The sequence below is a fragment of the Macaca nemestrina genome, chromosome 2 (assembly GCF_043159975.1).
Source record: "Macaca nemestrina isolate mMacNem1 chromosome 2, mMacNem.hap1, whole genome shotgun sequence".
Classification (NCBI taxonomy): Eukaryota; Metazoa; Chordata; class Mammalia; order Primates; family Cercopithecidae; genus Macaca; species Macaca nemestrina.
The window spans coordinates 23,855,575-23,882,645 of NC_092126.1; the positions used below are offsets into that span (position 1 = coordinate 23,855,575).

At 38.6% G+C, this 27,071-nt stretch overlaps 1 protein-coding gene and 1 long non-coding RNA gene across 24 annotated transcripts in view; one reads left to right on the forward strand and one right to left on the reverse strand.

Annotated features, from left to right (window-relative positions):
- Positions 1 to 27,071, forward strand: part of LOC105488927 (thyroid hormone receptor beta) — a 381,615-nt gene that overhangs the window by 297,261 nt on the left and 57,283 nt on the right. For all 17 annotated transcript variants that reach the window (XM_071090815.1, XM_011753445.2, XM_071090812.1 and 14 more), the window contains one exon: positions 10,730 to 10,990. In XM_071090815.1, coding sequence (XP_070946916.1) covers positions 10,730 to 10,990 — 261 coding nt within the window. The remainder of the gene's footprint in view (positions 1 to 10,729; positions 10,991 to 27,071) is intronic.
- The window catches only part of LOC139361856 (uncharacterized), a 59,972-nt gene continuing 43,928 nt past the window's right edge, over positions 11,028 to 27,071 (reverse strand). For 2 of the 7 annotated variants that reach the window (XR_011619626.1, XR_011619630.1), the window contains 8 exons: positions 24,158 to 24,321; positions 23,395 to 23,457; positions 21,984 to 22,246; positions 18,302 to 18,385; positions 16,788 to 16,914; positions 15,472 to 15,556; positions 12,791 to 12,895; positions 11,028 to 11,489 (listed from right to left, as the gene is read on the reverse strand). This is a non-coding gene — a long non-coding RNA (uncharacterized lncRNA). Of the gene's footprint in view, positions 11,490 to 12,790; positions 12,896 to 15,467; positions 15,557 to 16,787; positions 16,915 to 18,301; positions 18,386 to 21,983; positions 22,247 to 23,394; positions 23,458 to 24,157; positions 24,322 to 27,071 lie in introns of all 7 variants that reach the window. The other 5 variants (XR_011619627.1, XR_011619629.1, XR_011619628.1 and 2 more) reach the window with 5 other exon arrangements.

A 27,071-nucleotide genomic window follows, 5' to 3' on the forward strand; every position in this document is an offset into this window, starting at 1 on the left:
ACCCATCTGCAGTTCTGAATTATCTTCCACAAGACAGGCAGGTAGAAGACAATTTAATTCTCCCCTCTCTGCTGTTGGGACTGTATCAGTGAGGTACAGGTGCTAAAACAGACCCTCCTAGGGGAGCATTACATACCCTGCATGTACTTACGTCATACCACTAAGGCCCATTTCACAAAATATGTTTTTGGTGTATTTAAAAGTATTCTGAGGACCCGAAAATATCCCAAAAGCACCTGCTCTCAAGCAGTTCTCACCTGTGTAAAAATCTCACCTGCTATTATAACCAAGAACAAGATAGCTGTGCATGCTGTGGCAGTGCTTCTATTCCTGAACCAAAGAAAAAAACCAAACTTTTCCAGATTGAAATGTCTCTTCCCTAAATGACTCTCTGTCATGATCTTGATCCTATTTATTTTTTTACACATAAAAATTGAAAATTAGTCTCACCTGGGTACCAAAAAAAGTGGGAAATTGTAGTGCAATTCTATGAAAACCCAGAGGGGGACCTATATGTTACTCTGCTAACACTAGCATTTATTTGTGTGGATTTTGTTAATCCCTGAGTGTAATCTGTTGGAAGAATATGGGTGTTTTGCTGCCAAGTACTGAGACTTTCACAGGGTGGTGTATAACATTGATCTAATTACCCAAGTCATATTTTGTCTTTTATTTGAGAAATTATAAATCTCAAGTTTTGATTTTTGTCCACAAGTCATACCCTAGTCCTAGTTTCCAAAGTCAGAAAAGATTCACTTGTATTTTCTACCTTGAAAAGGGTTATTTCATGTTTGGGAACATAAAATGGGGCGAGTCTCATAAAGATATCTTGGGTTTTTTTGAAAAATGTGGGTTCAGACTGGCATCAAGAATAAACATTATGCTCTGAACTTTTGCACAGGAGAAATCTAATCCTAGCAGTAAACATCTGTTCCCTTTTATGTGCATTTGTGGCTCGTTAATATGAATGTTTCTGCAACCACTGTAGCTTTTCTAATATCCTAAATGGAATCTCTGTGGCCTTTAGAGTAATTACCTCAAAGTTTGAGTCATCCAACCTAAGGACTCTCTGATTAAATCCGGTATGAATTATGGAAAATCAAATGACCATTCCTGGGGGAGGATTCCACTGTGTCCTCCGGAAAGTATTTTCCCAGTGCTCAGGGCCTCTGGTCAGTGCTCAGCAGTCAGCTTGTTCCGATGTGGTTAAATAATTTTAAGTTGTTGCCTATGAACCTGGTCACTGCCATGCTTTCATGCAGCCAAATGGAACTTACAGCGTGGTCTTTGAACACGTGTTATTTTGTTTTGCTTTTTAGTTTTGTTTCAGGTTACACTTCAGATGAATAAGCATCCCCTATAAATGTTATAAACACAAACTTTAAAATTGTTTTAATGGTTTTCACTTATCAAAAGATTATCAATCACTGTAGTTTCTAGTTTCAGAGTAATTATTTGAGGTTTCTGAAGTCGTGATGATTGTTTTTCATTAGGATAGTGATTGCCTAATGGAATATACAGGAAAACCAGAGAAGTGGGAGCAGCCAGATAAGGAAAAGGTTTGTTTATCTCCTAGCAGCTCCCAAATCTCACCCACTTAATGGACTGATAATCCCTGCCAATGAAATAAGAGAAGGCCTCTGTGATAGCAAACTTAAATTCACCTGCATACGGGGACAGAAAAGTCCAGTCTCAACAAGATAGAAAATTAATAGGCAGGTGCTCAGTAAAAGAAAGACAAAACCATTTAGCAATGAAAGGCAGCCTACTTGAACAAAGCAGCTAATTTTGCAAGACTTTGCCTAAAAGAAGATATTCTGAAGGCATAGTTTATGTAACTGGACAAAGGTTGAACATGGGCCTCAGCAGACCTTATTGATAAAGTCTCAGGAATGAAGCAGCAGAGTTCTTCTTGAGATGAGTACACCCTGATTAGGGATATCAAAACACATGATCTGAGTTAGATAAAATAATGTATGAAAAGTACTTTTGGATGCTATCTGGCATGTAGTCAGTGTTCAATTGATAGTAATTTTAATTTATGGAGCCCGGTCTATGTAGCCTGACTTAAATAAATGCTCAATAAATTTGAGCTATCACTAACAGTATTATGATTATGCCCTTCAGCTACCTTGTACACAATAATGAATATGGTTCCCTCCCTATCTCATCCTCTCTATCCTCAATTCCCTTAGGAGCCAGTCGCCAGGAAGACACACCCTCCCCAGCTATGGCCCATGCCTCCATGAGTCTAACAATGACCAGAATATTTCACTCCATTTTGCAGACTTAAATTGTTGAGAATACCAAAATAGGATCTGTTCACACTCTCAAGAGCTATCTAAGTCTTCATTTGGGGAACACTAACATACACCAACAAGAGCTCAGAAATGATCATGATTGCATGAGCTTAGAATAAATAAGAAATGTATTTTAAAGGAAAAAGAACTCACCACAGACTGGAATAGTAAGGGAAAGCTGTGTGGATAGGACTGAAACTGAGCTGGGAGAGTCCAGAATGTTCGTGTAAATTGAGAGAAAGGGGAAGCATGAGAATAGATCCTACAGGCTCCTTCCCACCAGTTGAGAATTGTGGATTTGGTCTCTGTAATTACTAGTAGTAAAAAAAAAGGCAGGGGAGGTCGGGGGAAACACTTTGAACACTTACTGTATTTCTGCACAAGGCTAGACTTTGTCCATGTGTTGGCTCATGTATTCTTCACATCAACACTGTGAGGGCTTCACACCAATGCTGTGAGGTCCTGGAACCTATAACCCTTCCATAGCAATTATTGAATGTAGTAACAGCAAATTTCCTTTAGAAACAGCCAGCAATTTAACTTTTCACTATTTTGGAGACGTCTCTCCTTCCTTCTCCAAATATTCCAAATTTACAAGTCTCATGGCATCAACTGGGGCAGAGTTCCTGCAGAGACCTACATAAATGGAAGCAAGCAGGCTCTGCAGCTTCAGGCTACTGTTAAAGGTTCCCAGGCCGGACAAAGCCACCTGGGTAGATTCAGAGGCACTGGGAAACACAAGCCAGGAGCCTGCCCTCTGGTGACCAGCTCACCCCATTCCAGATGTTAGTGGACTAACAGATTAAGTCAGTGTTTCAGAGGTCTTGGAAAGATGGCCTTGAGATACCAGCTCCGGCATCCGATACAAATGCCAAAGTAAAAACACGGTTGGTTTACACAGCCTGAGGACGAGGAAGAATAAAGCCATCTAGCTGCCCTTTCTGTCTTCCCTGTTCGCAGAGCTTGTCTAAGGCTATGCTACAGTATCTGCTGATGGCTGAGCTGCCTTTTGTTGCAGAACTTTGATACTAACCAGTTATGACTGACTCTGCCTTGCATAGAGCACATTATGGCTCAGTAAATAGAAATTCCTAAATAAATAAAAAACTGCATGTGTTCTGTTCAGTTTCAGGGGTATTTTGATCTGTTCTTATTATGTTCAATTATTTCCAAATAATATTTCTTGAGGTCCCATCATGTTATAGCATTGTGCTTAAAGCTGTGGAGATTAAGAGATGGACACATTGATTAGAGTCCAATAAGAGGGAAAAGGGTGCATGTACCATTCACATGCAAGGAGGACATGGTACGTTCTTGCCTTATAGAAGAGACAGAGACAAATATGGATAATTCAGGAGAGAGATTCAAAGAGGTAGAGCAATTTGCCCCAAACCACGGCTAATACATGTCATAGTCAGAATTTGAACCTTGGCAAGCAGAGCCCATATTCTTACCCACTATCTTTTCCTGCCTCTGAAAAGCAAAATAGGTTTCATTTTCACCAGCAGTTCTGGGAGAACAATCCTATTGGTTGTCCATGTTGAACTGCTTGTAATGATGAGTCCCCCTAGCGGACCAGTGGCTTTTGGATAAGAAAGTGGGCATGAATTATGTGCGTGGGAAATAGTTTTGTCTTTGCAAAGTTACTGGATTATGTGCCTAGGAAACAGTTTTCTCTTTGCAAAGTTATGAGAGGACAATAAATATTACTTTGGATATTGTGCTGGCCACCATGAGTGTTAAGAAAATTATATACATGTATGTAAATGGATATATCACAAGGTAAAAGGTAGCACGTGGAGGAGGGAGATACATGGGAAGTGGGATGGAAGTTTGGAGGGTGGATGGATTGCTTCAAGAAAGCTTAAATGATGAACTAGACCTTGAAGGTTGAGTAAGGATCAAATTGGTGTCTTCATTATTATGTTATTTGAGCTACCAAGCTAATCAAGCCAGATATAATGATGGTCAGGCAAACCTAACAGGAAATGCTCACTTCACCAAAATTCCTCTCCCATTTGCCTTGCACAGAATCTAGGAATCCAATTTTAGAGATACATTCCTTGGGCCATGGCCCAGTGCTTTCCAGACATCCTCTTTAAAACACAACTTCTGCTATGAGGTGACTCATCCCAGGTTCTTAGCCATTAATATAGTGGTATGGAGTCATTTATCAAACTCTTTTTTGAGGGGGGTGCCCTTTAAAAATCATGCTTAGAGGAGAAGAGTTTGGAGAGTAAGGCAAGGGAAGAAAAAGTCATGTGGATACATAAGTGAAGAACTTACACTTAGTGCATGCTTACAATGTGCAGGACACTGTTCTAAGAACTTTTAATATATAAACCTGTTTGGTCATCAAAACAATAGTATATTCCCATTTTACAGAAAACCCACATCTCTAAAGTTCCAGAAGCAACTTATTTATTATTATTATTATTATTTTTTGCCTCTCTAATGACCACCTCTCATGAGGCTACCAAGAAATATAAGGGATGAGCCATTCCTTCAAATGGCTTCTGGACTAGGTCAAAGTTTACAGTCCTTGGCAACCAGAAGCAACTTTAACTGAACTATAGAAGGTCAGATCAGGTTTTAGAGTCAGAAGACCTGGGTTTGAGTCCAGGTCCATCATGTACATCCATGTCACTTTTTAAACTCCACACATGTAAAATAGGGATGATAATTCTATCCATATCCCCACCCCCATACAAATTTGCCAAACACCTATTATTCATAAGGCTCTTTTGCAAGTGCTAGAGACACAGTAATGACCACAACAGTGCTCATCCCTGTTTCTGTCGTGCTTACATTTCCAGTGAGGACAGACAAAATAGTTCCCGTTGGTGACAAGTATGATGAAGAACCTAAAGTAAAATGATAGAGAGAAAATGGTTGGGGAGCTGGTCAGGAAAGCTCTCTCTCAAACCTCAATGACAGGGAGCTGGTGATATAAGGATTTGGACAGGGTCACTCCAGGCATAGGAAAGAGCTTCTGCAAGATGCTGCGGTGGGAATGGGCTTCCCATGTTAGAGGCAGCCCATGTGGCTGGAGGATAGAGAGAAGGGGGCAGAGCCATGGGTGAGGAGCTCAGCCAGAGGGAGGCTCAGTGGGGCCTTGAGGCCACTGTAAGGCCTGAAGATTTTATTCTAATATTGATGGGAAGTCATCAGATTATTTCAAGCACCAGAGAAATACACTCTTATTTATACTTTTAAATGCTCACTCTGGCTGCTCTGTGGAAAGTGGATTGTAAGTGGCTGAGAGCAAAAGCAAGGAGACTTGTTATGAATATAAATGAGTAATGGGAAAATTAAATGAGGTAGTAAGTACAATTTCTAAAGAACTTTCGAAGCACACATAAAACAATAGCTATTAATAGGTCATTTACTACGCATCAAACTAAGGGCAATAAGGAGAACATATCAGTTAATAGCACAAAAGGCAAAGAAGAGCAGGTGAAGTGCTTCTCTTAATTTTAGGTTCCTTGTCAATCAAGAAGTATATGTTCCCTGGATGTTTGTGAAGATAAAGTGTCTAGCTCAGTTCCTGGATCATAGTAAATGCTCAACCAAACATTACTCTCCTGTCCTGCATGATTCTAAAAAACATCAGTTGAGGCGTCTATACTGTGAGAATTCAGCAAGGCTAAACCTTATGGGTGGAAGTAAAAAAACTAAAATGGAAATTAGAGGCTTCCTATCTAATAGTCTGATGCTACACAATGATAATTCTACACACTCTCTGGGTTTACAAAGCACGTTTTACACACACACCCCTAATGCAGAATATGGTTTGCCGTCAGTCTCAGTACCTAATATGAATGGCCTTTTAATGCAAGCTAAACTCTTGCAATGAGTGCCATGAAATCCCAGCCTACACAGCTTACCCTTTCTGACCACTTTGTCATAATCCTATTTCCTTTGCTTTAGCTCTTTTCTAAGGTATCAGCTCGCTCTTGTGTCCTGAAATACTTGAATATTTTAATCTAATTCTCCTTTTTTGATGGACAGATTTATTTTCTATCATCTTTAATGAAATTTCCAGAGATAGGATGTAAGTAGTTATGTTAATGAAATTTATGTTTGTTTCTCTTTTGCAAAAGAACCCTTTGGATCAGTGTTGTGTCAATCAAAGCCATCAGAATGATGGTCATCGAATGCAAACCTAATCATTCAAGTCTAAACTCCCTTGAGACACACAAACCAAAGGAGTTCACACGTCCCTATCTAGTTATTATTTTCTTTTGTTCTACTTATTTTTAATTCATCATAACTAATTACATTGGTTAATTGTGTTGATATCTAGAATGGGAAGTATTGAAAGTCATATGTTAACTGGGATTCATTAAGAGTAAACGGTTCATGATTTATGTGAATAACAAAATATGATCATTTCTAGACTGCTCCCTTTTTAAAAAAAAATTACTTCTACTACTGTGTGCATTGTGTCCCAGATAATGCTCAGAACAACAGGCTTTTATTTTTAATTTTTTATTTATTTCAATAGGTTTTTTGGGAACATGTGGTGTTTGGTTTCATGAATAAGTTCTTCTGTGGTGATTTCTGAGATTTTGGTGCACCCATCGCCCGAGCAGTGTACACTGTACCCAGTGTGTAGTCTTTTATCTCTTACCACCCTGACCCTTTCTGAAGTCCCCAAAGTCCAATGTATCATTCTTATGTCTTTGCATCCTCATAGCTTAGTACCCATATGTGAGTGAACACATATGATGTTTGGTTTTCCATTCCTGAGTTACTTCACTTAGAATAATAGTCTCCACTTCCATCCAGGTTGCTATGAATGTCATTATTTCATTCTGTTTTATGTCTGAGTAGTATTCCATATATATATATAAAAAAATATATATATCACATTCTCTTTATCCATGAGTTGATTGATGGGCATTTTTTGGGCTGGTTCTGTATTTTTGCAATTGCAATTTGTGCTGTTATAAATGTGTGTTCTAATGTCTTTTTCATATAATGACTTCTTTTTCTCTGGGTAGATACCTAGCAGTGGGATTGGTGGATCAAACGGTAGACCTACTTTTAGTTCATTAAGGAATCTCCACACTGTTTTCCATAGTGACAACAGGCTTTTTGAGTAAATACTTATTTACATCCATACCTGCAATCTACAATATCTAATTAACACCTAACTTTTAAGGCTTCACTCAGTAGACCTCAAAACAATGGATGAATTTTTGAATGATAATGAAAATTTACTCTGAGGTTGTGTAAAACACTGGAGTGTGAGGAAACCACAGACTTATTCAAAACCTGTCACTAATTTATTTTCTTACCTTAAATTTATCTTAACCCTGTGGATCTCAAACTCTGTTGGCTATCGCAATCACCTGGAGAACTTGATAGCTCTATGCATGCCCTCACCCTATCCAACTTCAAAAAGTCTGGTCTTCAGTGTTGTTTAGTAGCACCTCAGATGATTCTGATACACATCAAAGTTTGAGAATCACTGACTTAACCTTTTGGGATGTTAATCTTCCTAAAAAGAAATATCCCATTTGTGTGAGTTTTGAAGGAACAAAAGGAGATAGGCGTTAGACATAGGAAATTACTAAAGACCATCATTGCCAACCACAGGTATGTGGAGGTAACTTGTAGGTCTCACCAACAACAGTATATCCAGTAGGTAGAATTTCAGGACCCCAGTGTCATGGGTGTCTCATCCCTCCTTGGGAATGGAATAGGGATTACATGTTGCCCCGCTGTTCTTGCTAGGATAAAAATCAAGAATCCTCCTTAAATAAATTCCTCTTGAGCTTTCTCATGACCCAATCGGGACTTCTCAGTCTCCAGGTTTCCCAGCAGTGCCCCAACCAATAAACCTGCCAATTAAGCAACTGAATATCATTATTGCGAATGTAATTACAGACAGTAATTATGAGCTTGTAAATGCCTCCCATGAATGAAGCCCTTTTCCCAAACCATCTCGGCTGCTTTTCTTTGGAAAATGGAAAGCAATCCTATCCCTTGCCTCACCCCAAGTGTAGCCTTCCTTGCTTACAAGAAACCCCCTTCTTGCTGACCCAAGGGACATGCTAAGCAAGCTTTAATAGGCTGTGCTTTAAGGGGAAATGTCCTCTTGGAGTGGAGCCCCTTTCAGCATCTCTCAGCCAAGCCTTGTTTCCCTAGGGAGTGATGACTACCCAGTTTGGCTGTATTTCTTAATTTCTGTGGGGTCAAGGGAATTAATACCAAATTTTAGGAATTTCTATGGAAAAATCAAATCTTAAAGCCTTTTTCAAATAGTTTGAGAACTTTAACATTATTTACATTAAGCTTTGCGAGATGCAATTTGCTGAGGATTTAGAGTCTCTGAAAATAAAGCAGGCTCCATAAAAACATGCATGGTGAGAAGACTTTTCATGTCTGTGGAAATAATATCAATCTCGTTGGGCCCAGAATTAACCCCTGCCCTCAGTAACTTTATATTTAGCACATGAAAACCTCAAGCCCTTATGGATAATGGTACTTGAATGAGTTACACATGGATATGTTTAGCTCGAAATGCAATACAATCTTTCAAGATCTCAATCTGTTGTTGCCTTTTAATGGATAGTGAGAATAAGTGCCTGTAATTGCACCAGTAGCTAGCACAGTCGAAAGTGGTAGAAGTCCACAGCTTTTTGATTTACCATGCAATGAATAATGCCATGTAAACTCTGAAAAGGAAGAATCTATGTTTATATAATGTACCCCATACAATGCTTAGCACAGCCCTTTGCATAGAATGAATTTTCAGAGCTCTTCTCTGAATAAGATCAAATGTTACACCCAAAAGTTAGCACCGTGTACAATTTTTAAAAGGAGACTTATTGCTTATTGGCCAAATTAAGCTATTTCAAGCCACAGCATTTCCATTTACTATGACAAAGGAATCATGTGTTGATGATTACTTTGTTACTATTGTTTATGGTTTTCTCCTGGAGTAGGAATACAGTGTGCATGGGCATTGGAATTTTCTCGTAGTAACATGAAAACCCAGCAGGGTAAATGCAACTTTCCAAAGTGACTGAGTAATTTACACTTTTAGAGAAACCATCCTAACCAACATTAGCTGAAGACATCTGGTAGCTTTCGAGAGGGTGCTTATGAAAACCTAAAGCATTTTTAACCCTCATGTTAAATAATTTCAAATTCACTTTAAATATTTGAAAGTCAGCTTAAAATTCACTGTGCTATGCACAGGTCAGGATAGACATGTCTCTCTAAGCCCCAGGGATATGGGTATCCATGGTCTTCTGGTAATTTCAGTGTTAAAAAAAATTCACATATAAATTTGTGAATTATGATCACTTTAAAGAGACCATATAAACTCTGAAAAGGAGGACTGACATATTTATGTTATATTTTTTCTAATTTTGACAAACAGTAACTTAAGAATTTCTGAAAATATGGATGACCAGATGGATTATGTTTTTTTAATGTGTACAACATGCATACAAATATGTGTGTGTGTGTGTGTGTGTATATTAGCTTGCTCATTTTTGCTCTCTATATCCATGTACAGTAAAGATATTTAAGGAAGTAAAATTTGCCACCGGGGAAGGTTAGTGTCAGAAATTTTTCATCATATCATTACATTTTTTCCCATTTTCTATAAGCCAAACCCTCAAGTCCCTATAAATTGAATAGAAAATATATATATAATATACATAAATAATTAACCAGCTGCACTCCAACCAAAGACTTTAAGTTCATCATTCTATCATTAGGGCTCTTAATTTGTCCCACAGCTAAAGCACTATCTGCTTTCCTTCATCGGTTCTTATTGCCAACTTGGGACTATATTGAAGCCCTTTACAAAACTTCTATTTGTAAGATCCCCTTCTTTTTTTTTTTTTTTTTTTTTTTCTTTTTGTAGGCCATCAGAGGTAGAAGGTGGTAAAAACAGAGTTGCCACTCTCGGTGTGGCCACGTGAGCACGTCCCATTTAAGTAACAGGGTGTCCCTCAGGTCAGCTTGTGATAAAACCCAAGTCAAACAAGGCTGAATCCTGGGTGTTTTATGTCCTAAGGATCTGAAAAGTGTTCACGGCCAGCCCTGACCCTCAAGACCTCAAATGGTCATCTAAGCAGTAACATAAATTGGTGTGTAAACTTGCTCCTGGGCCATTGCTGTGGAAGTGGGACTGGCGAAAGTACAGCCTTGCCATGCGAGAACTAATGTCTTTCTAGGCATTTAAAATAAGGGGGAATGTGTTGATTACTCCGACAGGCAATCCAACTGCAGTGGCTAAATGCCCAAGGCTGACAAATTCTGCATCTTATCACTACCGTCAAGTGGCGTGTGAATCCTGTAAGCCCCAAAAGAATTGAGACACAACTTGCCTTCCAAAACTCTGCATCTCAGCAAAATCTTGACAATGCCAACAGCTCGTCATCTCGTGTTTTTCAACCCTTTAGAAAATGGCCTTACAGCCTGGGACAAACCGAAGCACTGTCCAGACCGAGAACACGACTGGAAGCTAGTAGGAATGTCTGAAGCCTGTCTACATAGGAAGAGCCATTCAGAGAGGCGCAACACATTGAAAAATGAACAGTCGTCGCCACATCTCATCCAGGCCACTTGGACTAGCTCAATATTCCATCTGGACCATGATGATGTGAACGACCAGAGTGTCTCGAGTGCCCAGACCTTCCAAACGGAGGAGAAGAAATGTAAAGGTAACCAGATTTTTATTAGCCCATTATCATGTGTTACAACAAGAAAAAAAAAAAAAAACCGTGTTGTAACTGTGTACTCCGTCTCCATTTCTCTTCCAATGTATGGCGTCCCATGTTTTCTCCAACTGTTCTTTTACTGGGCGTCATTTTCTTCAAATATTCTTTTTAAAGTAAATAAATAAGTGGAATCCAAAGAAAGCAGCTTGTTTTGGATTCACGTTGTGCTGGGACACTTGGGGTGACGACATTTTTACTTCTCTAATTAGTAGAGGGGTTAGTTTTGGCTTTAATTCCATTTTTGGGTCTGAGTTGAAACAGGCATCGCTGTATTTTTATGACGTCTTGCTTTAAAGTGTGTCTGTGCATATGTACATTTCTTTTCGCAATTGTGCCAGTAGCTAATGGGATCTCAATGCCCACCTTTAACCTAGACAAGTCATGCTCAAATGAGAGGTTTTAAGTTGTTGTCCTCTACTCATTAAATCCTTGTGTCATCATCCTGAAAGGAGAGATTATGGTGTTAGGAGGTTGTCACCTCATAAGGCAAAAAAAAACATTAAACTGGCCTAAGTTCCTGATTGCATTAGATTTAACTGTTCTTTACCTTAGGTCGCCTCCGCCCTGACAGATGTCTTCGTCCTGATCGCTTTATTGTCTTAGGGCTCCCCAAAATCTTTGCTTCTTAAATCAATTTGTGTCTTTCAATGTCCAAGAGACCAATTTGTATCTTTAAATGCCTAAGTTCATTTAATTTCCCATTCTTTTTCAGCTTAGTGGGCTTTTTTTTTTTTTTTTTTAAAGGAGGGTCTATTTAGTTTTTCTTTATGGATTGTGACTCATGGTAAAGTTTAAAATTGTGTTTTGAAAATCTCATAATCATATACCAACATATAATAATGAAAGTTTACAAAGACTCCCATTTACAAGCCCTGAAGGACTTACACAGCTGTTCTACTTTGAACATATACACATGATTATATTTATCCTTCATACAAAAGAACTGGTCTTTTAGGTTTTCTGAAAATACTTTGAAAGCTCCTAGGAACTACCAGTTTACCTGGGAAATGGAGTGTTTCAGTTGGAAATAGAGTTAATCAAAAGTAATAGTGAAATAGTGTTATGAGCTCTGATTTGAGGGCAGTCAAAACTATACATGTCCCTTTGGAAAGGTTTCTATTTGGACTCCCTTGTATATATAATTGAGGAGATCTGAGAAATTGAAAGGGCTATTTAGAAAAAAAGCAAAATAAAGTTTTTCAAAGGAGTCAGGATGTAGGACGTGTGTGTGTGCGCGCGTGCACGTGTGTGCATGCACAAAATACATTTGTTTGCAATACAATTGAGATTTAGTCTTAGCAAATGTGACCAGATTGTATCTCCAAATTATATGGGCTGGCACTAAAACCATGTCAGTTTACAGTGAAATGCCAACAGAGAACTCTAGCATCCTTGTGATCTAATAATGTCATAAACCCAATTTAATTCACTCACAATTGATACCCATATTCATTCACTTATTTATTCATAGAGTCCATCTATGTCTCTATCATTTAAAATAAACCTTGGCCTTACATATCTAGTTTCCAACACCACACATTTCAGTTTGTTGGCCATCTTAAAAGCAAAAGGAAACAGTCTCTGTTTGGATACAAGATGCTTAGTAGAGTGGTTAAGACCACAAATATTTGAGACTGATCTATTTGAGCTAGAATCCTAGCCTTTCTACTTTCTGTGCTTGACCAAACTTATAAGATTAATACAATTAAATAAGATGATGTATTTAAGCATTTAGCAACGTACCTGACTTATAGTGCTCTCTGAATAGCAGCTGTCATTATTGTTGTCATCATTATTATTAGCTATGCATCATTAAGTCATAAAAATACCTTGAATCATGCTGTGAGCCTGGTAAGGAATGAAGCAAGAGGAGACTTTCAGATGGATGTGGGGTGGGGCATGAGGTTTCAGGGAGGTTAGAGTGGATAATTCATTTTGCATTCATTCAACTCTTTTTCACTGAAAGTCAGAGATGTAATAAGAGAATATAATTAAATTATTAAAGTCCTTCCTCAAGATTCTAATATTAACAGGAAAACAACTAAAATAAGTCTCCCATGTTTTCCAGAGTAACCACCAGGGTTCACCTTGACATAGTCATGAGGCAATGCCTTGGTTCAGCATGAAAATGCCACCAGGAAACCTATGTTATCATGGTCCAAGAAACTTATAAACTAAATATCATTCATTCAGAATGGGCACATGTATTGAGTGAGGCAGCAGTGAGTCCAGGACAGCAACAAGATTATACAGTCTTTCCTTATAGAGCTGGTTCTCCATCTGCTCTGCTTGTCAGCTCTGTATAGTTACTATGAAGAGAGTTCTATTTTGATGTTCATCCATGTTGAGCATTTATTTCCTAGATGGCTGTCTATCCCACGCTTGACATCTCAGTCTTGGGCTAGTAATCCATGCATTCACTCATCTGTGTTTATTGAGTGCCTGTATACAGGATATTGTCCTTGATGTCCAAGCATAAGAAAATGGCAGCAGGGCCAAAAGAACATCCAACTAGCCCTATTCCAAGGACCCCATGTAGAAATGATACGAACAAAATAGTCCTGAGGATACAAAAGTTAATTCTGCACAACAGGATCCAAAGAACAAATTGACTCCTTGAAGCTATGCAGTGAGCCCATCTGCCAGATCAGTCACCTAGCCAGGCTAGAGCAGTGCACTTCTAAGCGTGGTTTGGGGACTGGGCCCTTTCTGTGAAGTGGTTATTACCATTTCTATTGATGCAAATACAGAAACTGAGAGTAAGCTTTAGGAACTTTTATAGCAGTTTGACGTTGCCACTGGCATCCAAATGCATCCAAATGCATGATCAGTGAATTCGTCTCACTGAACAGGATATAGACAATTGGATGTTGTCAAACTTGCCTGGTCAGTCACGTGTGGCTTGAACTACGTAAAAGTCTTGTGCAGTAGAACCATATATTGCTCCACAATGGACCAGATTTTTAAAATAGGCTTTCACTTCAAATAGTTTGGGAATCACTGATTTATGTTTGTAGTACTCTTAAATATTGTTTCTTTAGGGGTTTTTGGTAGCTATCTAAGATTTTGTTTGTCATTTTGTTCTGAATACTGCTTTTTTTTTTTTTTTTTTTTTTTTTTTTTTTTTGAGACGGAGTCTTGCTCTGTTGCCCAGGATGGAGTGCAGTGGCGCAATCTTGGCTCACTGCAACCTCTACCTCCCAGGTTCAAACAATTCTCCTGCCTCAGCCTCCTGAGTAGCTGAGATTACAAGCATGTACCACCATGCCCAGCTAATTTTGGTATTTTTAGTAGAGACAGGATTTCGCCATGTTGGCCAGGCAGGTCTCAAACTCCTGACCTCAGCTGATCCACCCACCTCGGCCTCCCAAAGTGGTGGGATTACAGGCTTGAGCCACTGTGCCCAGCCTTACTGCTTTTATTTTAACCTGCATATACCTATGCTTCTGTCTGCTATAGGCATCCTAAGTGAATTAATTGGTACCACATTTAATTAGAATGAGAGCTCTGAAGCCCTTACATTCTGTTGCAGAGCCCACAAGTTGAATCTGCTGGAGTATCAGAGGCTATTTTAACCAGGAGCAAGTGACCCGTTCCCTTCTGCAACTCACCCCACCCACCCACACCCGCTCGTTCCATGCCACACTTCCTTGGCACTTTAATCACAATTTGAACTGATTGCTCAGCCATAAGGACCACATCCTACTCCTTGTCCTCCTCCTGCCTTCCCAGTCTGAGATGATATATCCAGTGCTACTGAAAGTGTAGGAGTACCAACCAGTGGCACTAGGAGAACCTGGAGCTTTGTAGAAATAAGAATCTCAGGCCCCACCCAGATTACTGAATCTCTAGAGAGGGGCCCAGCCTTCTATTTTCTTGCCAACCCAGTGCAGGTTCTTAATACCTGGGTATCATGATGTGCTTGAGAATACTCTTAAACTCGTAGCACAGGAAAGGGTCTGCCACCTGGTGGGCACTTAGGAAATGTGCATTTTTTTTTCCCCTTCCTTGAGTGCACGTGGGGAGCCACTTGAGTCCCTCCATTCTTGGTTGGGCCTTTCTTTGGGCCTGGCTTATCTCAGTCGCCAACTGGAAGGTCTGCTTAGTCACTGCCTAATAACAGATCACCCTGGGACTTGAGCCCTTCTGAGAACCCCACGCTGTTTGACTGAGGCCTTGATCCTCCCCTGAATTCTTACAAGGCTTCTCCCCTCTACCCTCTCATGCCCTACTGTACTTCTCACTGGGAACCACAGGGTCCCACCTCCCACAGGATGGGTTCTAGACAGATGCGTGGATCCCTGGAGCTGGACCTAACCAGCCCTGCTGAACCCAGGCAGTCAGGCCTCTATACTTTTATGTCAATCACGGACCTTCCTGAAACCGTGAAACCCAAGGGGAGAAACAAGGCAGGACTCACCCACCTCCCTGGTGGACTCAGAATAAAGGAGAGCAGTCATCAGTGATCTCACGGAAATGTCTCTGTGCTTAACATTTTCAAAACTGATTCTGGAATACCCAGGAAGGCAAGAGGGAATGAGTTAAAATAATTTTAAGAACAAGTTATTTCCTCCCATTATAAAAGCCTATATGTTCATGGTAGAAAAAAAAAAAAGTCTACAAATTTTTTAAATTGCAAATGGTTTCAAATCAGTTGAAGTTCTATCCCCCAAGGGTAGGCACTGTACATTGTTATTATATTTCAGTCTTTTCTCTGTGCATGTGTATTTTTTATAAACCTGGGATCAGACTAGGCATACCATTTTAACCAGCTTTTAATGCCTAACAATATATCATGAACATTTTCCCATGTCATTAAATATTCTGAGTCCTGACTTTCATTGGCTATAGATTGTTCTTACTTATAGATGTATCATAATTTATGAAACCAGACCTCAAGATTTAGACAAGTTAAAGTAATTTTTAAAACAGTATCTTATGTCAGCAAAGGGGAAAACTATTAACTCGTGCTCTTCATAAAGAAAAAAAATGAATCAAATCAGTGATGACAATTTCAAATGATATACCATTCTCATTTACCAAAATAACAAAGTGTCTTAAAAGTTGGAGACATAAATGCAAGTCATTGTGTGCATTATAATCTTTCATGTTAGACATTCACATTTTCAGCAGATGATTGCTATCTTTGTCCTTAAGTAAAATACAAGGACATCTCCAGGTGAATAAGTATTTTAGAAGGTGGAGGATTGAAAAGCTTGTGCCCTTCCGCCAGTACTATCATCTGCTCCATCCATCTCTGCTCTCCACTCTGCCCCACTCATCATACATCAGGATCTGCAGTCCCAACTGAGAGTGCCAGTGATTCATATACCTCAAGGGCACTCTGGGAACCTTAGCAATCAACATGAGAACAATGGCTGTCTCTCCATTTTTGGCATATGTCAGATAGCTGTGTGATTTGATACTTCAAAGGCAGGGACGAGTACCCCATAAGTATACTGGGGCAGACAGAAATAGAAGATCAAGGGGAAAAAAAGCTACCTGCGAGATGGGAGGGAATTAAAAACAAAAAACTGGAAACAGCAATGTCAAAGGGAAGTAGCTATCAGAAATCCAAGGCCCTGGTTCATCTAACTTCAGTTTTCAGAGATGCAGCATGGAGCAGGGGATAGACCACCCCACGCTTTCCAAGGCCAACTGAACAGTGTCTGTCATGCCGAAAGATGCAGATGTACCCAACCATACCTCTCATCATACTCTGTCCCAGGGAAATACTCACACAGGGCACAAGTCTGTTCAAAAGTGTTCTTTGCATCTTTGTTTTTGTTACTGATAAACTGGAAGCAATATATATGTCTGTCCACTGGGGAATGTTCCAATAAATTGTGGTATATCCAAAGCATTCACTAGAAAAATTAAAAACAGACTTTTTTAAAAGAAATGATTTCAGGAATGCTTAATGAAAGTAAGCATGCATTAAGAATAGTGTAATCCCACTTATAGCATTAAAAGTCTATATAATTGTGTGTTTACAAATGTGCACAGAAAAAAGTTCCCAGATATACATCAAACTTGTTTCAGTAGATACCTTAAAAAAGAAAAGGGTGGAATAAGAAGGATTAACTCCATATGCAACTGCATTCAAAAATCTTTACAAGAATGTATTAATAAATATTAATGAATGTATTAATGAATAATGATGTGCATAATTTGTTTAATGTTACGATCATACGCTTCACAGTTAGGCGTAAGTTGATTTCTTGCTCTTTAAATCATCAGCTCAGGGAAAATTTTTTAACCTCTGTAACCCTCAGTCCATTTAGTTTTAAACGGGAATAATAGCGAGCTTTCAGATTTGTTGTAAAGATGGAAGATATTTCAATGAAGGATTTAATTTTTTTAAATAAAAAAAAAAGGCCAGGTGTGGTGGCTCACACCTGTAATCCCAACACTTTGGGAGGCCGAGGCAGGTAGATCACTGGAGGTCAGGAGTTCAAGACCAGCCTGGCCAACATGATGAAACCCTGTCTCTATTAAAAATACAAAACAAAATTAGCTGGGGATGGTGGCATGTGCCTGTAATCCCAGCTACTCAGGAGACTGAGGCAGGAGGAGCGCTTGAACCCAGGAGGCAGAGGTTGCAGTGAGCTGAGATAGCGCCATTGCACTCCAGCCTGGGTAACAGAGCAAGACTCTGTCTCAAAAAAAAAGAAAAGAAAAAAAGATGAAAAATAATATGTATAAAGCACCCAACATAGTGCCTGGCACTTAGGAGAGACTAAACAATGATAACTCTTCTTAGAATATAAACACACCTCTTAGCCTTGTGCCCACCTCCTCCAGTTTTTGCCACCCTTTCTGACCTTGAAATACATTGAACTATATAAATGAAGGGAAGCAAAACAAAACATCCTGTGCACAGCTCTAGTAGAGGCATAAACAGTTGAAAAAAAAAAAAGTCCATAGCAACAACTAAAGTATTTTTTTTTCAGACTCTTTTAAAATTTAAAACTTTAAATAAGAAATCAAGGGGAAAATGCAGTAGCTGAACTGGAATTCTAACTCAGGCAATCTGGCCCCAGGGTCAGAGCTCTCTACTGTTATAATCCCCTGTAACTCTAAAGGGTAAGAACATTCCAGACCTAAAGGAAAGAATTTGAAACTGTAGAGGAAATACTGCTCTACTGTCAGGTAAAGATTGCAGGGCGGTCAGACCTGCCATGATGGGAGCAGTAGGGGTCAGCATGTATCTACTTATACAGTCCGAGGTCATATTCTGGTGCTGCCACTTACCAGCCGTTGAAACTTGGGCAAGTCGCTTAGTTTGTTTGAGCCTCAGTTTTCTCATCTGTCAAATGTGGACCCTGCCTCATAGCACTGTGGAAAGAAACAAGCTCTTCGATGATATCATGGGACACAGTGGGTGCTCACTACATGGGAGTTATTTTTCTTACAGTGAGCCAGAAAGACTATGAGAACCACGTTGGACATTAGGAATGTAGCATGCCCATGTAAGAATAACCACTAAATTGTGACTGACAGGATTGAAGTTTCTAAAGCCAGGAATATTATGGACGCAGACAGAAGAGATGCAATAGCCAAATCCCGTGACTCTTCCAACAAGTAGTTTTCAGACAAAATCAGATACAAGTGGATGGCTGATGTACCTAGCATAGAAGGTGGAAAGGTATTGTTGGGAGGGTCAGCCTTACAAAGACATCGTAGGTGATCACTGGAATTCAAAGTCTTTCCCTTCCCCAGGACATCTTCTACAAGTTGCCCTGAACGCTTATAATTCTATCACTGCCCTCCTATTGTTGTCTTTCAAAATGCAGACTTACTGGCTGAATATCTTATCAAGTCATTACCTTCTCCAAATGGGTGAATTGGATAAGATTCCTTTTACTTTTGCCAGGGTCCAATAAAGACAATGGAAAGAATGGAACTAGAAGGAGGCCATGAACAGGGTAAGGATAGCAAGGGATAAGAGAGAAAGAAAATAATAATAATAAGGAACAGGACTGCCAAGTAACAAGTAACACTGTGCAGCTTGTCAGGGTGTGAGCAGCACTCACTTCATTGTCAAGGCTCTAAAGACAAACGTCACCTATCTCATTGTTTGTCAAGGGCTGACCCTGAGCATAGGTTTAAACTACAAAGAGTTTCCAGCCAAATCTAGACAAATGTGTGAATGGCGTAATGATCATAGGCTATCAAGACATCCCCAAAGGCCTCACCTTACACAGCTGGCCTGCTGCATGGTATCTTAGGGATGTTGCCCAGCACTTAGTAAACACATAGGAGAATGTTTAGGACAGATGACCACTGGTTCTTGGCTTTGACACTCACCAGCTATTTAACCTTGGCTAAATCAATAATTCTCTCCAACAAAGAACGTAGTCAGAGATTAACTGACCACAAAGAAATCAAAGAGATGAATCTGTACTCCGTTTTTAAAGTGGTCCTCCAATATGATAATCGTATTTCCGCTTGTGGGGAAGGCAAGGAAAAATATATTAAATCATTACCAGCCCCCTAAAACAAGATATGATCATCATGAAAACATAGTATCAGTCCCAGGGTAAGTTGGGAAATCAGTTGCCTTAAACCATCTCTTTCAGTGTCCTTACTTCCCTTGAGGACATCTTTTTCCCAGGCACATAGGAGTCTTCGGGCTATCCAAACCCATTTTCAGTTCTCTACTAAGTCTAGGCTTCTTCCTTTTCAGTTTCTGAAAAATTCTCATTTTCCATAAAAAAACTTATTCCCCTGAAGTACTGTTGGTGACCAGTACTGACTTACATCCTTACCTCTCCAGGGCAGGGAGGCTTTGAGTTTTGAGTACCCCCGGAGATGCTGCAACCTCATGCCAAAGGTAGCCTCTGATAGTGGCATTGCAGACTAGGAGGCACATACATGGGGGAACCATATCACCTGTGCTTATGACCTGGCACAGGGCTGGTTTCTCTCTCCAGTTATTTGAGCTGTATTTACAGATTGGTCTTTCAGGTCTTGGCCAGTTCAGCCTTCTTGATTGAACTGGAACAAATATGAGCCTCTATCCACACTGCCAGGGTCCCAGAAATTCAGAACCAGCTGAGCTTTTCAAGTAAGATTAGAGTCAGAAATCCTCCATGGTCCAGAGCTATTCTCCATGGCACTGACCTGACATAGGATTATTGTATATTGTGAACCTCTATCCCCATGACATTTGTCAGTATGGGCTTGTACAAGGGACTTGGCTTTATTAAACTGCACTGCCTCTTAAAATACTGAGCTGTGCTGCATATGTGACTGTTTAACTCAATTGTCTATATGATAAAGTCACTTGGCATTTGAGTAAGAATATCATGTGTGGGTTGATGGTTTATTAGTCTAGATTGGAATATTCTATGACTGGCAGATTGTACCCCAACCACCCGTAGTTGCCTCAGACATCTAGTACAGCTGTAAAGGCCATACTATTTTGGTTAAGCCTCAGGACTAATGAAAAGATACATATTCAACTCTTTGTTTGCCTAGTTCTGGAAACAAATTCTTATAATAAGACTAAGATATAAAACTAAAGGTCAAAACTGTGTAAGTAAAAGAAGTTACTGCCCTTTAAGGGAAAAATAATACATGTTAATTTTTGCAGCAATTTCAATTGAATGGGTTTCCAGGGAAACGGGTATCTGCAATGGGTTCATCCCACTTAATATTTATGACAAGACATAGGGAATTTCTTTCATGTTATCTTTTCCTGGTTACACACGACATGCTCATTCTTAAATTTCCTTTGAAGCGATCATTCTATGCTTAAGTCTTATTTGTTCTCCCAAAAAAAGAAATGAATGCCCATTCTATGATTTTTTAAGAACCTTTGATATCAGGAATATAAGCCTGGTGATCACTACTAAAAAATAAAAGTATGCAAATCAATCTGACTCCCTTTTTTAATGAATCAAAAGCTATTTGTTATTACTTGTTTTATTGAAAATCTGCTTACTTTCTGAGTTGGATTCTGTTTCTAAGAGTTGAAGTGGAAAAATAAAATTGGTGGCAAAGGACCACTAAGTCTTCAAGGTTAAGTAAATTGTATGTTTTCTTGGAAGAGCTCCAAAGGCAGACCTATAAATTTCTTTTTATATTTTGTTTTAATCTCAGGTTTACCAAAAAGTTGTCATAGTGCAAATAATTCCCATACCCTTCACCTGGATTCACCAATTGTTAACATTTTACCATATTTCTTTTCTCATTCTCTGTATGTGTGTGTTTGCTTATATACATATTATTATGCCATTTGCAAACCATTTGAGAGTAAGTTATAAACCTCATGCCCTTTAAACTCTAAATACCTTCTAAAACTAAGGAAATTATCCTAGGAAACCATAGCACAATTATCAGAATTGGGAAGTTTAACATTGATGCATACTATTTTCTAATCCTCAGACTTTCTTTACATTTTACCAGTTATCCTTCCTGCCACTCCCTTGGAGGAGGAGTTGAGGTGAGGACCAGGGCTGGAGAGAGGACTTGTCTCTAAGAGGTTTTCACAGGCTTCGTTCCACTAGACAGGGCTGGGAGAGGCCACCACCAATTGTCCTTTGTACCAATCTTATTTTCTGGTCTGGGATCCAGGCCAGGATCATTCATTTTATTTATTTACTTTTTATCTCTTTAGTCTGCTTCTTCCTCCCACCACCTGTCCAACTTTACTAGAGTATAATGGACAAATAAAAATTGTATGTATTTATCATGTACATAATTATGTTTTGACACATTATACATCTTTAAATGATTAAATCAAGCTAATTAACATATCTATCACCTATATCCTTTTCGCTTTTTGTGGTGAGAACATTTTAGCAATATTAAAGTATACAGTGAGTTATTAAATATAGTCACCATGCTATGCAATAGATCTTCAGAACTTAGACGTCCTGTCTAACTGAAATCATGTACCCTTTGACAAACATCTACCCATTCTACCTACCCTCCCCACTGCAGACCTTAGTTATCACCATTCTACCGTACACTGCTTCGATTTCAGCTTTGTCCATTCCACATACAGGTGAGATCATCCAGTGTTTTTCTTTCTGTGCCTGGCCTGTTTCACTTAGCATAATGTCCTCCAGGTTCATGTTAGTCTGGAACCATTTCACAGTTTTTCTTTGTCATTCATGCCATTGAAGAAATATTTCTTGAAGAAACACAGGCTGATTATTGTGGAAGACAGTGTGGTGATTCCTCAAGGATCTAGAATTGGAAATAGCATTTGACCCAGCCATCCCATTACTGGGGATATACCCAAAGGATTGTAAATTATGCTGCTATAAAGACACATGCACACGTATGTTTATTGTGGCACTATTCACAATAGCAAAGACTTGGAACCACCCCAAGTGCCCATCAATGATAGACTGGATTAAGAAAATGTGGCACATATACACCGTGGAGTACTATGCAGCCATAAAAAAGGATGAGTTCATGTCCTTTTCAGGGACATGGATGAAGCTGGAAACCATCATTCTCAGCAAACTGTCACAAGAACAGAAAACCAAACACCGCATGTTCTCACTCATAGGTGGGAACTGAACAATGAGAACACTTGGACACAGGAAGGAGAACATCACACATCGGGGCCTGTCGTGGGGTGGGTGGCTGGGGTAGGGATAGCATTAGGAGATATACCTAATGTAAATGACGAGTTAATGGGTGCAGCACACCAACATGGCACATGTATACAGATGTAACAAACCTGCATGTTGTGCACATGTACCCTAGAACTTAAAGTATAATTAAAAAAAAACAAAATTGTGGAAAAGAGGAAAGAAGGGAAGATAACCAGAAAAAAAAGAAGAAATACAGGCTGATTATTATTTTGGAATGTCCCTTAATTTAAGTTTGACTGATGTTTCCTCATGATTTTTTTTAGACAAGGTCTCACTCTGTTGCCCAGGCTGGAGTGCAGTGGTGACCTCATAGCTCACTGCAGCCCTAAACTCCTGGCCTAAAGCAATTCACCCACTTTGGCCTCCTTTGCTCTGGGTTACAGGCATGAGCCACCACACCTAGCCTTTCCTCATGATTAGAATCAAATTATACATTTTGGACAGAGATATTAAAAAATTGTATGGCATGGCGTTTGTTCCTATATAATTTTAGAGTTAATTATATGATGCAGAAATAGTTTTCAATCTTCCAAACCACTTATATCTTAGTGTGAGCAGGCCTAGATCTTTACTGGTGAGCTCATTATCTCACTGAGTTAGAAGAAAGTATATTTTCTAAAAGTTCTCTAATAAGCATCTATTCAATGCTTTAAAGGTGAATGTCAGAAGAAAAAGTTGTTTCTCTGCCCCCTCTGATATTTTTAAGGTTTTGAAAGACAGAATGATACTTACCTAGGGAACGCCTTTCTCCGTAATATAGGCAAAAAGTACATTGTCCACGGTCTGAAGACTTTTCTGAAGATAAAAAAATAGATATGGCCACTTTATTCTCTTCTCATATTTTAACTAAACATTCTTTTCTTTCCACAATCCAATCATATTAAATTACAAAACAACTAAGATCTTAGGTTAACCTTGATATTTATTATGTATCTTTCTGGAACATTTTGACATTTGAAATAAAATGAAGAATTTCAATCTGCCATTTCTAGATTTGGATCTCAAGGGTACCAACATGAAGTAGATCCTATTTTTGAAAACTTTTACAAATCCTTTTACTCTACTCATCCTTCCAGGCCCAATTCAAACATCACTTCCTCTGTGCATCCCCATGCACCATCAGAATGAATTTGAGTTTTTGTTTTTAATGCTGTGATAAAATTTTGTCCAAGTACTCACTGTGTTCTGCCTTATTTAATTGTGGCTTCTGAACATGCCTGTTTGATTCACTGGAGATTGTGAATTCATCTTGATTTGTACTGACAATGTTTTAAATTGAGTGTGTTCTATGTGTCCAATACCTTACTATATGCTGAGAATAAAAAATTATATGCACACCCCTTTTTTTCATAGGATTTCAAACAGAAAATGTTGGCAGAATTTCGAGTCTAGGCTTGCAATGAGCAGTAACTCTGTTGACAACCAAGCGATGATGAAAATTCTATTGGCTGGCTAGCATTTGTCTTAGGAAAGAATAATGAAGAATGTAACTTACGTTGTTTCAAAAATAATAATTCCATTTTACTCCATGTTCACTTAACGCTTGAAGTATTCAGTGTATGGGATACTGTTTTCTGCTTGCTGATATGTATTTTTAGTTTGGTTGCAAATTTCAGAGTCAGGGCCATGTCTTCCTCCTATGGTGTATCTCCATTCGATCTGGGAGAATAACATACATGGTATTGATACATAAATGATGTAAACTTTATTTTATTTTGAGAATCAGTCTTAGTTAACTCAAGCTATTTGTAGCCCTGCGTCTATTTTTGTAAAGCTTCACTGAGATATAATTTACATACCATCAAATTCCCCTGTTTTAAGTGTATAGTTCGATGATTGTTAGTATATTTACAGAGGCGTGCAACCATCATCATGATCTTATTTTAGAACATTTCCATCATCCCTAAAGAAACTTTGACTCGTTGACAGTTACTCCCCATTCCTGTGCCCAGCCTCTGGCAATGACTTTCTTTCAGTCCCTTTAGATTTGCCTTTTCTGAAACTTAACAAAAGTGGAATGCTGTAGTATGTGGTCTTATATGACTGGCATCTTTCTCTTAGTATACTATTTTTGAGATTCACCCCAAGGTAGCATGTATCAGTAGTTTGAACTTTTTACCTTTTTTTATAACATTTTCAAGTGTACTGTAGGACTGGAGCCTTTATTGACAAAGAATAAATCTTTTGAAACTACATCAGTTGTGGCATAGTCTAAATTTTGCACTAGTTGTTCTTAAGGGTGAAAAAGCAAAGTAAATGCAGATGATTCAATTGTTCATTCATTATTCCTATTATTAGGGAAATTTGTTTTAAAATTAATCTCTGACATGTTATTCTGGGATAAAGAAAGTGTACTGTAGCTGTTAAATGTCAAAATTATTCCACTTAAACAACCAGTCAACTTTTCACATCAAGTCGATCATTGTGAATTACAATGAAATAATTATCTTAACACATAAAGGGGAAACATATCTACTTTCTCTAGGTGATTAAATTTAAAAATACACTAAATGAGCTGCTATGTGATATTCAAGTAAAACATAAATGATATTTATAAAACACATAAAATATTGAAGAGCTTTTTTTTCTAGAGATACAGGGAAACATATTGACTATAATAAATATACAATGTGACATTAAATTAAGTACATCTTTGGAAAAACAGATAAATCATTGAAGTGATCTTAGAATTTGTGTCGAAACACATTATTAGTCACCCAGAAATTTCAAAACAACAAAATAATTTTCCACTTAGAAAAGCATAGCGTGGAAGTGGGAAAAGTGATTTCTAGAATAGTAACTCGAGGGCCTAAATTTCAATACTAACCTTTTCCCTTAGTAGTTACGTACAGTAAGAAAAGCACCCCTCAGTTTTCCACTGTGCAAAATGAATGGAAATACCTTCCCAACCGATCTTATTGTTTATAAAGACACCATGCAATAGACCTCATCATTATTATATAGCCAATTGTCTAATTAAAGGTACACGGAAACTGAAATATTTTTGCATTTTTTTCTACACCATGATGTTCAAGCCACATCAGACTATATTAGATTCATTAAGGTTTGCTTTTGAATCAAACGTTCATTTATAAAAAAGAGCAGACATTCCACTGTTGGCTTAGAAAATAGAAGACTTCGATGATGATAACAGTGGTCTGACGTATATTTCAAATTTTTCATTTTTCTTTCAATCTCCAGCCTTAAGAATACTATTCTGTTCACTTTTGTATATGTGCATTTTTCTTTTGGTTTGGATCCTGAGCTCTTTTGAGTGGTATCTCATTCTCTCAAAGCACAAGGAGACTTTATGATTTGCCTTTGGTCTTAGGAAATATCAGTCAGAATAAAACCCTTGAGCTTTATCCCAGAGTTCTTATGTGAAAGACACTATGCTAGGACTCCAGTCTTTAATCAGCACTGTTTCATCCACTGGAAATACTATGCAAGAAAGGCGTTGGAATAGGTCAAACGTGTCTGGGAATTTTGGACCCACAACCCATTACTTGAAAACTTAAATGAAACAAATCTTGAATTTAAGCTAAAATCAAACTATATATTATTTCTCAATATGAAAAAGAGGATTGCATGGACTTAACATCCAGCAAAGATTGTTTAGTAATTTTCTGACATGTGTAAATCATGTCTGACATGATTAAGTTTCTGGACCCATCAAAGAGGACAGATGACAAACCACGAAAAATCACTGCATGTCAGTCACTATAGCCCTACAGTTTCCCAGACTCCAGTGTCAGCTGCTAAATGGCATAAGGGCAGCAAAACAGAGACATACCATTTTGGACATAAATATGGTATTTGCATGCATCGAGAATTTCAGCCCACTTATCAGTCGTATGACTGCGGGCAAGTTGTAGAACCTCTCCGAGTCTCAGTTTCCTTATCTCTAAAACAGGAACGGTCATATCTACGAACAGGATTGTTGTGAGGCTTAAATGATATAATCTATAGGAAAGTAGTTAGCACAGTGCATGGGCCATTGTATGTAGGAAACAGTGTGTGACCACGACAGAGAAATGCTATTCAACAAAACTGCAAATGGCCAGCATTCAGGTCATATGAGAAAGTGGCAAGAGATAAGAGTAGAAAGTAGTCAGGAGCTACATTACAAAAGACTTCTAAGTCTTTAAGCTTTATCTTAAAAACTAAAGATTATTGCAAGCTAGGATTGGGGTTGTGGGAGGAGCAATAGGTGACATGCTTCAGATTCTCCTTTAAAATCAATTCCCCTAGCTGCAATGTGGAGGATGAATGGAAAGATCAGAGTAAGATCAGAGGCATAGAAACCTCTTGGGTTAGCCATGTTTTCTCTTAAAAATGAAATGATTAGTTTAATTAAAACAGTAACAGCATAGAATAGTTGGCCCTTTGTGACTAGAGGCTGTGGCAAA